General features: G+C 40.5%; 1 protein-coding gene across 3 annotated transcripts in view; it reads right to left on the bottom strand.

Moving 5' to 3' along the window:
• The window catches only part of ZCCHC4 (zinc finger CCHC-type containing 4), a 56,450-nt gene that overhangs the window by 6,794 nt on the left and 36,952 nt on the right, over window positions 1-12,704 (bottom strand). For 2 of the 3 annotated variants that reach the window (XM_009206619.4, XM_003898550.5), the window contains 3 exons: window positions 11,940-12,040; window positions 1,289-1,410; window positions 969-1,044 (listed from right to left, as the gene is read on the bottom strand). In XM_009206619.4, coding sequence (XP_009204883.2) covers window positions 969-1,044; window positions 1,289-1,410; window positions 11,940-12,040 — 299 coding nt within the window. Of the gene's footprint in view, window positions 1-968; window positions 1,045-1,288; window positions 1,411-3,487; window positions 3,632-11,939; window positions 12,041-12,704 lie in introns of those variants that run through there. The other variant, XM_031664686.1, reaches the window with a different exon arrangement.

A 12,704-nucleotide genomic window follows, 5' to 3' on the forward strand; every position in this document is an offset into this window, starting at 1 on the left:
TTCCAACTGTGTGACATTCTGGAAAAGGAAAAACTATAGAGACAGTAAAAAGATAGTGGTAGCCAGAGACACCCTTCAGGAAGAAGGATAAATAGATAGAACACAAAAGATTTTTAGTGAAAACAGTGAAACCACTCTGTATGACACTGTAATGGTGAAAACATGTCATTATACATTTTTCAAACCCATAGAATGTAAAACACCAAGAGTGAACCTAATGTCAGCTCTAGGCTCGGGGTGTTAATGATGTGTCAATGCAGGTCCATCACTTGTAACAAACGCACCCCTCTGGCAGAAGATGCTGACAGTTGGGGAGAATGTGCATGTGTCAGGACAGGGGACATACGGGGAATCTCTGTACCTTCTGCTCGATTTTGCTGTGAACCTAAAACTCCTCTAAAGAACCAAGTCTATTAAGAAAAAATAATACCTAAATAAATAAATAGGAGGTATGTCCCTTTGCAGTCCTTCATCTGTAAAAAATCAAGGAGTAACTGTACCTAATCAGGCTGTTGTGAGGATTAAATGAGTTCATCCATGTGAAGCTCTTAGGAAAGTGTCTGGCATATTAAAAGTGCACAGTACATGTTATTAATTATTTCGCCAGAATGATGATGGTACCTAATAGGTCAGTGCCTTATTTGAAACACCATAATTTTTCCCTCAACATACACATAATTGAGCATGCATTTAATGCCTTATTTGAAACACTGATAATTTTAGCAGTCCCAAGTACCATTTGAAGATGAATTCAAATGACTGTTGGTGATGATGAAGGCAGTTAAGTATTTTTAAAAGTTGTTGTACTCTATAACTTAAAATATTGTATTATAGCATAATTAATAAATGACAATACATATTAATACAAATCATATTAACAAAATAACATTTAAAAGGTAATAAAACTAGTAAGCTAAAAATAAAATGAAAATATTTAAATAAAAATACATTCTATAAGAACACCATACCTTGGATGTGCAAGAATTACAGTGCTCACAGTGTTGATTCTCTAGAGAAACATATCGTTGACACAGAGAGCAAAATCTACAGAGTAAAGGACAGAGAAATCAGCTGCATACATTTATTGAGATTTACAGAGTAAATAAAACTTTACAAAGCACTCATTACAAAAACTGAGTGCAATCTGAATTCAATTCAATATGAAATTATGGACCTAATTTAAAAGTAATAGAATAACCTGATTCAACACTGAAAGCATTTGACTGACAGATACATGTAACTTTATTTTCAGTGACTTGTGTACTTCAAAGTTCCACTTTGATCTTACCTGTACCCTTCTTCAGTAGGAAGGATTATTTTGTTGGGCGGAATGTTGGTGAAAATACGCACAGGAGACTGTTTTCGACCTGTCTTTCCGTGTTTATAAAGTGCATGATTATCATAATCTACCTAGAAAGTTAAAAATTAAAGCAGAAAGAAAATTTACTCAAATTAGTCAACATTAAGATTCTTTAACCAATAAATGAACAAACTGATGCCAATATATGAGTTAAAGTATTTGTCATGCCACGTGTCAGGTTCCAGTCCAAGCTGAGGACCGAGGGGAGTAGGTGGACCAGTGGTGGGCAGCTGGAATAACACTCAATGATCATAGACAATTTCGACATGGCTTTTACTCTCTCTGGGCATAAGCAAGACTGGGCGCAAGCCATGGGTGCAAGCCGACCTGGGTGAAGGCCGTATGTACAGCGTTAGCAGGTAATTATACCTTTTACAGACAACAATGGCTCCAAGCCAAGCACGAGCACATGTGGGTGATCACCTAATGAGCCTCACATGGCATGGTTACATAACGTGTGGAGTTGTGCAACTGCGCTCCAAACCTGCTAAGTCACGCTGTGCGGGAAAGCCACCTCAGCCTACTCCTGACTAAAGCGCAGCCATCTCTCTTACACTCCACCCCCTAGGCCAAGGGTGTCCTCTGGGTAGGGACACGTGCCCATAGAGTGGAGCCCTGAATTCATAACACACAATACCACAGAAAGCAACAGCTCCAGGTTATGGCAGGCAACCACCTCATGGTGACATCACCCCAATGTTGCTTTATACATTAAGCCGTGTTTTTGTTCCTCTACCTTTAAAGGCATTGCGGCAGGCAACAACAGATTACCTTTTGTCCCCATACTTGGTCGGAGGAGGTCATCCTTCCTCCTATAGGGTCTTGCCACATGGCCTGGCCCCACAGGGGCTGGTGACCAACTAGTCACCTTTGTAACTTCTAGGTAGTTAACCACAAGGTTAACCCTTGATAGACCACCCAGGTATCAGTACAGATTACCATAGGTGTCACTTCCTTGGTGATCACCATCCACAGTGCTCTAAGTTCAGCCCATTGGCTACTTTGCCCATGCCCGGTTGCAAACCATATAGTATCAGTACTAGGTTGGACTGCAACAGCAGTCTAGGCAGCAGTAGCACCTTGGCTAGACCCATCTGTGTATCATGCCCCCCCCCATCAGGAATGGGGGGATGCCCTTCCTTAAACAGCAATGGCTCAAGGTGTAGGGTTGCATAAGGCTATGCCTTAGGCCCCATGGCCTTATCTTGCATTAGGACTACAGGTCCCAAGACATCTTGCAACTCAGATGCTAAGGGACTTGTACTCAGCATACTCTGCTGCTCCAAGTAGGTGCCCCACTTTGCCAAAGTGGATGTCTGTGCTGTCTCAGTTTGGGAGGTTATTATCCACGAACACACCCATCACACTATCAGGCAAGTCATACGCACAATGTCTGTAGCCTGTCCTGCCACGCTCTCATGAATCTGAAGGGCAGCATATGAGTTATGAACTACTTCTTTATCAATCAACAACAGGGCTCAGCTCCCTTCCACAGCTGGGACCAAAAGCCCACTGGTGTTCTCAAGTGCTCCATGCACTGATATTGGCCCCAGCCAAAACTATCTGTGGTCACATGTACATCCAGCTCAAATGGGTGCCCCTGTCAACTACCTATAGGGCTTATGCCTGCTAAATGGCCCACTTGGCTGCCAGGAAGGCGGTCTCAGCTGCACCATCTTAATTCTAGGCAAGGGGAGTGTTGCTGCTTCTAAATCTGCAAGAGAATCAGAGGTGGGCATAATATCATTAACAAAACCATGGCTAATGGCGGGGCTATGCAAAAAGCCCTGCAGCAACTTGTGAAAGTCCAATGTCATCCTCCCATGAAGGCAAACTGTTCCTGGCTCTCTGGAAAACAATGCATTAGCCAACTCCACTACATAGTGATACTATCCCAGTTCCATCAAGTGGTCCATCAAGTCCGTGATAGACGGCACAGCTGCCAAGTCGTGTAAAATATCCAACCCCAGAATGTATCTGCACTGGTGTCTACCAGCACCAGCACTTGCTGTACATTGGTGGGAGACCAGTGGATTACTAATTTCACATGTGGCCTCCTCGGGAGGGGCACCTCGGCCAGTTCCCTCATCAAACAGACTTTACACCCCCACCTGGCTGCAGCACATAGTCTTTGGGCTGGAGTGCCAGGGTGGCACCAGGTCACGCAGAAACGTTCTTCTCCTGCTTGGGTATTTTCTAGAATTGTTGCTCTGGAAACAGCTGCCTCCACAAAGTTCACTGGGCTGCTTATCAACTTTCTCTTGCTCCACCCTGGCCAAAATCAAATATATCCACACCTGTGAGCATGTCACTCACTGGGACCCCCTTTTCTCCCATTGGGGGCACCCCTGCAGGTGGGGCACCTTTCCCTTCTTTATGGCACGGAACCCTCGATCCCACCAACAGCCTCCTTGGTATCAGACCAGGTGGGGGTCTCTGGCCAAGACAACAGACCCAGGCCTGCATCCAGAGCAGGCCCTAATTCCTTTTCCAAGCTCTGTAGCCAGGCCTCCAGGCGCCCTGCATGTGCCTGGAGGTCCCCATTCATGGCAGCTTCTAACTCTTTTTCTGAGTTGTGTAGCCAGGCCTCCAGATGCCCCATCTGTACCTGGAGGGCCCTTACCTCTACTTCATCCCTCAGGGACTGGGTGTGTACTTCTCGTAGCACAGTCAAAAATGCCCATCCAACTCTGCTGGCAAAAGCTCATTCCTCCTCAGTGCTCTGCATTTCTAGCTGCTTCAGTGCCTTCTCCATACTCGCAGGGGACCCATCTACCGCTGCCCAGGTTTCCACTGGAGCCCATTCAAGCAGTACAGCTGACACCGGGCACCACAACCCATGTTGTGGCCACATGGCTGACCCAGAATCACCAGGGAATGAAGGCTCACTCTCCCCAGTATCCTGTTCGTAATGTCAATTGTCACGCCAAGTGTCAGGTCTCAGCCCAAGCTGAGGACCAAGGGGAGTAGGTAGACCAGTGGCAGGTAACTGGAAAAACACTCGAATTGTAGACAGTTTCAACATGGCTTTACTCTCTCTCTGGGTGCAAGTGAGCCCAGGCATGCGCCAACCCAGGCACAGGCCATATGTACAGCATTAGCAGGTTAATTATACCTTTTACAGACAATAGTGGCTCCAGGCCAAGCACGAGCTCACATGAGTGATCACCTAATACACCTGCAGTGTGGTTACATAACGTGCAGAGTTGTGCACCTGCGCTCCAAACCCGCTGAGTCATGCTGCACTGGAAAGCTGCCTTGGTCTACTCCTGACTAAAGCACAACCATCCCCCTTGTAGTATTTAACAAGAAATTCTTAAGAGCAAGAGTTTACTTACAAACCAACAGCTTCTGTAGCAGTAAAATTTCATTATTAAAAAGATCTGTTATGACAAATTTACATTGTCTAGTATTAAAGGAACAACTCTAAGCTTTTATCTAATACAACAGACTTTATGAGAAAATCTATCATGTATTCAAGAACTTAGCTTTTGGCATTAAAAAATTCAGCCTTTGAAAATGTGTGTTCATTTGGTCAGGGCTTCCCATTTTGTGTGTGAAATTTGCTCTGTGTCATCTTACGTAAGAAGAGGGTACCGGTACTTAAAATTGCGTGAAGGTTAAATGAGATAATGTTTGTAAAACACTTGTTCGAGGCCTGGCATAAGGCAGAAAAATGGAGATGAAGACACAGGCTCACAATTATAGTTGTTCTCCCCACAGTGACTATTTCAAATATGTACCTCTCTCCTCAAGGTCCCTAACTCAACTTTTAGTTTCAGCAGATTATCTTGAAAGCAAATCGAAGTGAATAAGCATGACTTCTATTAGCCTCTTGCTTCAGTCTCCTCCTGCAACCTATTATCCACAAGCATTCTCAATTTGGTTTTAAGACTGCTATGAATCCACCTGGTCATTAAATCCATCTTTCTTTACATCAGTAGCTCTCAAAGTGTGGTGTCTGGATCAGCAATATCAGTGTCAGCTGGGATCTCATTAGGAATGCAAATTCTCACCTTACCTAGGGTCTAATAAATCAGAAACTCTGGGAGTAGGGCCTGGCAATCTGTGTTTTATCAAGTCCTCCTGGCACACTAAAGTTTAAGAACCACTGCTTTAGATTATCCACGAGAAAACCATGAGGTTTTTTTATGAAGTCAGTACAGGTAAGCCTGACATTCAAATAAGTTATGTACTGAATTGTTTCTATTATAAACAAGAATACAAAAGAACTTACAACAAAACTGGCTTGTAAGCTAGCTATTTAATAAGTGAATCACAAAAATGTAAGAAATTGAGGGCAAGGGAAAGAGAGGCCTTTAAGGGGAGATTCCTAGGCTTGTTCTCCAGCCCTGTCTAGTTTAAGGCTAAGCTTCAGCAGTGGGAAAAACTAAGTACACTGTAGCACAGGATGAGGAGACCCAAGGGACAGTGTGGAAAAGCCCTTAAGGGTTTCTGGCTGTCTATGGTGAGTCTGCAGTCCAGCATAAACTGTAAAAGCTGGCACGGACTCACAGTTGGCCTATTTGGAAGTACAGTACCACAACAAGGAAACTTTCAGGTCAGATCACATTTGAAGCCCCGCGTTCAGTCACTACATTTCAAAAAAGATGTTGATAAAACTAGTTCATTTCTTTGAAAAATAATGGGAATGGACAGAATTTATAGCTTAACAAATTGGGGATGTGTATCCAGAAAAGAGATGACTGGGAGGATCTGATAGCTATTCTATAACTGAAGGGGTGTCATATGGAATAGAAATTGGACTTATCCTTTATTGCTTCAGAGAATAGAACTAGGACCAATGGTTGGAAGTTAATGGGGAGCATATTTTATCTTCATATGAGAAAATTTTCTAACGATTAAAGCTATTAAATAAATTGCATTGCCTTCTAAGGCTGTAGGCCTCTGCTCACTGGAAGCATTCAAGTGAAGCTGGATGACGGTTGGTCATGAATTTAGTGGAGAGGATTATTACGTTGGGAAGTCAGCCTAGGTTACCTCTGTTTCTTTCCAACTTTGAAAATTCTATGAATATATGTTATCTATTAGAGGCTAGGGTACAAAAATAGATTTTACTACAAAATCACCTTAAAATAGTACCTTAAGTCATTTTCTTTTAAAATCATTTAAATTCATAATGTTTCCCCTAATGCACTCCTCTGTGTACTCAATAAATATATGGTACCTTATTAAACCAACAAAGATATTTTGAACATTTATGAGTGTCATAAGAAAAAAATTCTTCCCAAGAGATTCATATGAAGCTTTTCAAATGTTGGAGAATAATATTTTAGAAAGATTTCTAGTACATGGAATATTCTATGTAACATACTAGATAGCAGATGGAAGAGAGGGAAAAAAAAGAACAATTTCTTTATGGTTACCCAAGGAGTCAGAGAATGTATGTGTCAGGAAGGTGGTTGATTGCTTGATTTTGCATAACCTAATTGAGATTATTATTATTTTTAAATGCGGGTTTGTTGTGCTAATTAACTATAAACATATGGTATGTAAAATGCATGCTGCTAGAGTAAATTAATGTACCTCTAACATATATCCATATTTCATAGCTTCAGCCACACAAATAAACCTCCTATGGAAGTGCTGTAAAGCAAACACAATTTTGCAAATTGCCTATCACTAGTAGTAGAGCTGATACACCATTTTCCCATCATTATCCCTGACATTTCACTCACAATGATGATGAGAGGCATTTTCAAATAGAAAATTTCTCTCATGGAACTGATTAATGTGATGAAGTACTGTATAGAAATGAGGGAAAGCACAAAATCTCTGCAATTCCTAATTTTTAATTTTATCTATACGCAAATGTCTTCTGTAACATGAGACTGAAACTAGTTAAATGGAGACCAAGACATCCAAGTCAACATTTATTTTGTGCCTACTATGTTCCAGGTATCAGGTCAGGAAAGAAAGATTAAATAAGACTGAGTACTTGCATTTCCGTAACTCCCTAAGGATTGTCTTCTACTGGATTTCAGCACACACAAAAGGTCCCCAGTACCTTCTTCTGCTCCAGCAACCAGCTTCTACCACAGCAGTAAAGTCTATCGTAATCCCCATATCCCATAACCTCTTATTTAAAAGTAACATGTGAACATCTTATACCCCTTTTTACTTCAAACCCACTACATGTTTTATGTTTATTATAGATTAAATTTTAGGACTTTTGGTAGCCATCTTTTAATTTGCAATAATTTTCCAGAAATTGCTGCCAAAATATCTTCATTTCTGACTGTGAAACTAATCTTGAAAAACACAGTGTCCTAACAGGCTGATGTTTAAAAAAGGAAAGCTTTGACAAAAGCAAAGAGCTATACTTTTAACACCCCAGACAAGTGTCCCATATTAAGTACAGACAAGAGAGAACAGAATGTCCCAGGTGGAAAGGAGGTGAGATCATCTAATTCAGACACAGAAAATTCAGGACATGAACACCACCACTCCCTAACCCCACCCCCATGGCAGACACCACTAATCACATTACTCTTTGCTACTGAACCTGGTATTCTCAACAAATTCTCCAGAAAATCACTAACAATTTATCAGGCTTAGTACCAAAAGAGAAACTTACCTGCCATCTCTTTTCTAGTTCAATCATTTTATTTTATAGGCAGGGAAACAGAACCTAGAGAGATAAAGTGACTTCTCCCAAGATTAAGTAGCCTCTAAAAGGCAGTGCCAGGACTCAGACTTCTGACTCGAAATCAGAGTTTCCTTTCATCATCACATCCTCCCTTTCTAATCTGTTGTTAATAGAACTCTTGGTTTTCTAGGTCGTGGATGACTGTTTTATTCCGTGTTCATCAAGTGTTTGATCACTGAAGAGTCTACATAATTTATGTTTTATGAAGATTTGCAGCATTTCTGCCTTCCTCTTACCTGGGAAGTATTTCCAAAAAAATAGATTTCGTGATTTGGGGATTTTTACTGCATTGTGGTTTGAGGGCTTATAATCATCTCAGGTGATGTCCCCCCCGGCAAAAAAAAAAAAAAAAAGGCCTAATCAAGGTCTATGGGAAAAGATCTGTGAAGGAGGAGAGGGGACTCAAAGTTTTCATTCAATGAAGGCTAATATAAAAGAAAAAAAAGTACCACAAAATGAAGTTAGGCCAGGCATGGTGGCTCACACCTGTAATCCCATCACTTTGGGAGGCTGAGGTGAGAGGATTGCTTGAGTCCAGGAGTTCGAGACCAGCCTGGGCAACATACAGAGACCCCCATCTCTATTTAAAAGAATTTTTTTTGCTCATGCCTGTAATCCCAGCACTTTGGGAGGCCGAGGCGGGCAGATCACAAGGTCAGGAGATCAAGACCATCCTGGCTAACATGGTGAAACCCCGTCTCTACTAAAAAAAAAAAAAAAAATACAAAAAAATTAGCCAGGCGTGGTGGCGGGCGCCTGTAGTCCCAGCTACTTGGGAGGCTGAGGCAGGAGAATGGCGAGAACCCGGGAGGCGGAGCTTGCAGTGAGCCAAGATCGTGCCACTGCACTCCAGCCTGGGCGACAGAGCGAGACTCCATCTCAAAAACAAAAAACAACAACAACAAAAATTTAATGAAGTTAAAGTAACAAAAGAAAAAGAGGAAAGCAAAATGTTCAGAAAGGAGTAATAGGTCTAGAGAAATTTTCAAAAAATAGAAAAATTGTCCAAGAACGTACATCAAATAATGTTTATAAATACATGAGGAGATATGGCAAAATCAGTTTCTCCAACATGAGCATGTAATCACAGTACTGTTCTTCCCTTTAGCAGGAATCAGGAAAAACAAATTTGCTTTGTTTTAGATTTTATTCTCATTTTTCTTTCCAAAGGTTGGCTTTCTTTTTATTGAGAAGACTGCTTGTTAGCCTGTCAGACACACATGACCTAATCAGAACCTTTCTTCATCAATACACTGAAGTATATAATTATTGTCCACACTTGGACCTTGCAACTATTTCTCAAAACCAGAACCCTAATATTTCCAAAAGTTCTTCCTAGTAACACAGACTGCCTAACAAGTGACAGTTACTCCAAAGTTGCCTCTCTCATCTGCTGTATTCTGGATCTGTCTTCTTTTGCCCTCTCACCATTTCAAACTCTTGTCCATAGTGGGGGAAAAACAAACAAACAAACTCCTCTCTAAATATGGATGCAACAGTTTTCTAAGGGCACGAATTATTAGGTTGGTGCAAAAGTAATTGCGGTTTTTGCCTTTTTTTTTTTTTTTTTTAATGGTAAAATTACTTTTTCACCAACTTATACAATTATGCAGTTTTAATCTCTCAGATGTATCAAAAAAGGACCTGAGGAAGAGTTTTACCCCTACCTTGGGACTATATGAATGATGACAGTGACACTGATGGTGATGACAATGCCGACAGCAAGAACCTAAACTTAATACTTGCTGTGTGTTAAGGACAGGGCTAAGCCTTTCCATGCATTATTTCATAAAATCCTTAAGACCTTAAGAGACAGCTATATATTATTGCCATACTCATTTAACAGGTAAGATAAGCTTCAGCGGGGTTAAGTAAGTGCCAGCACCAGGATTAAAACTCAGATCCTTTTTGACTCCAGGGTTCATGCCTTTTCACTCAATTATCCATTTGACATACACATGGCACCTACTGTGTGCCAAACATTGCACTAGATAATTATCCACACCAAAGGCAGTAGATGCTGCTGAAAACTAGGACCTGTTTACACAGTTAATATTTTTAGAATATGTCGGCTATCTCTGCATTGCAAATGTCTATATTAGAAGCATCCCTCAGACAAGAAACAGGAAACCTGATGCCCCAAAAAGGAGTTAAATGAGCTCTGAGAAAACTTACGATATAAATTTTGCCCAAAGCAGAGCTCAAGAAGTCAAGTTTAAAATAGCTTGTGCTACACACTTTTAGAACAAAACCTGTTAATACTACTTAATAGCCATAAAAATAAAATCCATTATATTTGATAAAGTAATCTCAGTTTTGGAAATCTATTTTAAGCAAGTTATATAAAACATGAAAAAACTATATGCATAAAAGGTGTTTATAGCAGTGTTATTTATAGTACCTTAAAAGGTAAAAACAACCTATAGTCCAAAGAGAAGGGAATAATAAATAGCCTGCATATGAAATAATTTAGTTATTAAAGCATAAAGATTGGGTAGCTATGTTTAAAAATGTATACTTATAAGACATAGTGAAGAAAGCAGAATTCAAAATTGCCTTCTATGATTACAAACCTGTAAAAAGTACTTTTAAAAAAAGATTAAAAGTGAACACTTTGAAAGTATAGTGTCTGCTGTTTGGGAGGAATCACAGGTAGAGTCTTTTACCCTCATTTTTGGTAACAGTTTCTTTCAGAATTTTAAAATAATTTTCATAATGGTATATACCTTCAAGATTAGAAAGATTAGAACCAAGTGCCAGCTTGCAACAGCAAGTGAAGACATTTACGGCTAAAACTCTGCCTTAATCAGAGGCTAGTCGATTATTCAGAAAACTCAAATAGAAAACTCTTACAAAAAGAGGAAGCAGGCTGGGTGCAGTGGCTCATGCCTGTAATCCAGCACTTTAAGAGGCTGAGGCAGGCAGATCACTTGAGGCCATGAGTTCAAGACCAGCCTGGCCAATATGGCAAAACCCTGTCTCTACTAAAAATACAGGGAAAAAAAATTAGGTGGGCATGTTGGCACATGCCTATAGTCCCAGCTACTCAGGAGGCTAAGGCAGAAGAATCACTTGAACCTGGGAGGCAGAGGTTGCAGTGAGACGAGATTGCACCACTGCACTCCAGCCTGGGTGACAGAGTGAGACTCTGTCTCAAAAAAAAAAAAAAAAAAAAAAGAAGCAGTACCTGCCTGAAGACCATACACGGTGATGGCAACAACAGGGTTAACTTCAAACACAAGGGAAAAAATTACAGGAAAGTGGAGTTTAAAGCAGAATGAACTTAAAAGGCCAGGTGGAGCTACTGTGGACACAAGCCTCATTCTCATTTCAGGCATGGGGAAAATTCCACAGGCATCGCTGTGAAGGAGGAGGTCTACTCACTCCAATAGCTTCTTCCCAGAATCAACACATTCACACAGAACCATCTCTGCCTTCTCCGACACTCCTGACATCCCAAGAGTGACGCAGTAAAGTATGCATGGCATTTCACCAACTAGAAAGGTGATTTACTTTTCTCTACCCTCTGAACAGAGGAAACCAACATTCATAATGATGAACCTGGGGGGCTGCACAATCTCCTAGTGATGATGAAAGATTAAATCAGCCGCTCTAAAACCTAGCACACTGAGAATCACCCAAGGAGCTTGGTGAGATATTTTTTCTTGGGGCTTTGTCCTCTAATTTTGATTTAGTGGGTTTATTTTGGTACTCAATCTGTATTTTCGACATGCACTCTAGGGATTACAGACCTTCAGGAACCACTGGACTGAACTACGTATGGTATAATTTTAGTGTTTAATACAGCTCATTGTATTTTAATTTACTAAAATCAATGAATAGTCTTATACCTATTTAAGTAGAATCTCCATTCCCCAACCATGCGAGAAAACAGAATCGGTACTCTACCTGGTAATCCAGCATCCGAAAGCTTGGAAAAAACTGACAAATTCGGGATTCAAAAAAATAGGGGAAAATCCAGAAAATGGGTAGTTCTTTGTGACTGTCATCTAATGGATCACAAGAAGGGAAAAATAATAGTAAATTAAAGAAAAAAATAGAAGGTTACAATAGAAAAACTTCTGCTAGCATGAGAAATTGCAATGATTCAACACATTTAAATCTCGTACAAAAACAGAAAATGTTTACCAGAGTGCCATTTCAAACCTGACTATTCCCAAAGGTCAGTGGAAATATTCCTTTGTATTGAAATATAGCTACTAAGAGTATGTAAAAGTAACCCATATGTATATTACTATTGTCTAGGTAAGGCAAAGATGTTACCTAAAAAGTTGAAAATAGAAAAGGAGTGTCACTTTTGAGGCACAAAGGTAGTCATGACGTAGTGGAAGGACCTCTGGACTAGAAAGCAGTAAGTAGGCCTTGGGTGTGAATTCCAGCTCTGCCACAACTCTTTATCTTAGTTTTCAGGGATGAATCAACCTTGACTGCATCACGGAAGATTCTTAAAAACAGTTTTCCCAAAATTAGTGTTTGTGAGAGACAGGGAACACAGCTATTACTTACAAAGCACCTAGTATAGGCTAGTACTTATTACAGCACTATTACAGCTAAAACTCCAACAGGCTGAAAAGCCTTAATTCAGAGGCAAGACTAATCATAGTGCTTACACTAAGCTATAATAAGTACTTTCTATGTGCTGTCTCCTTACAA

The sequence above is a fragment of the Papio anubis genome, chromosome 3, assembly GCF_008728515.1.
Source record: "Papio anubis isolate 15944 chromosome 3, Panubis1.0, whole genome shotgun sequence".
Taxonomy (NCBI): domain Eukaryota; kingdom Metazoa; phylum Chordata; class Mammalia; order Primates; family Cercopithecidae; genus Papio; species Papio anubis.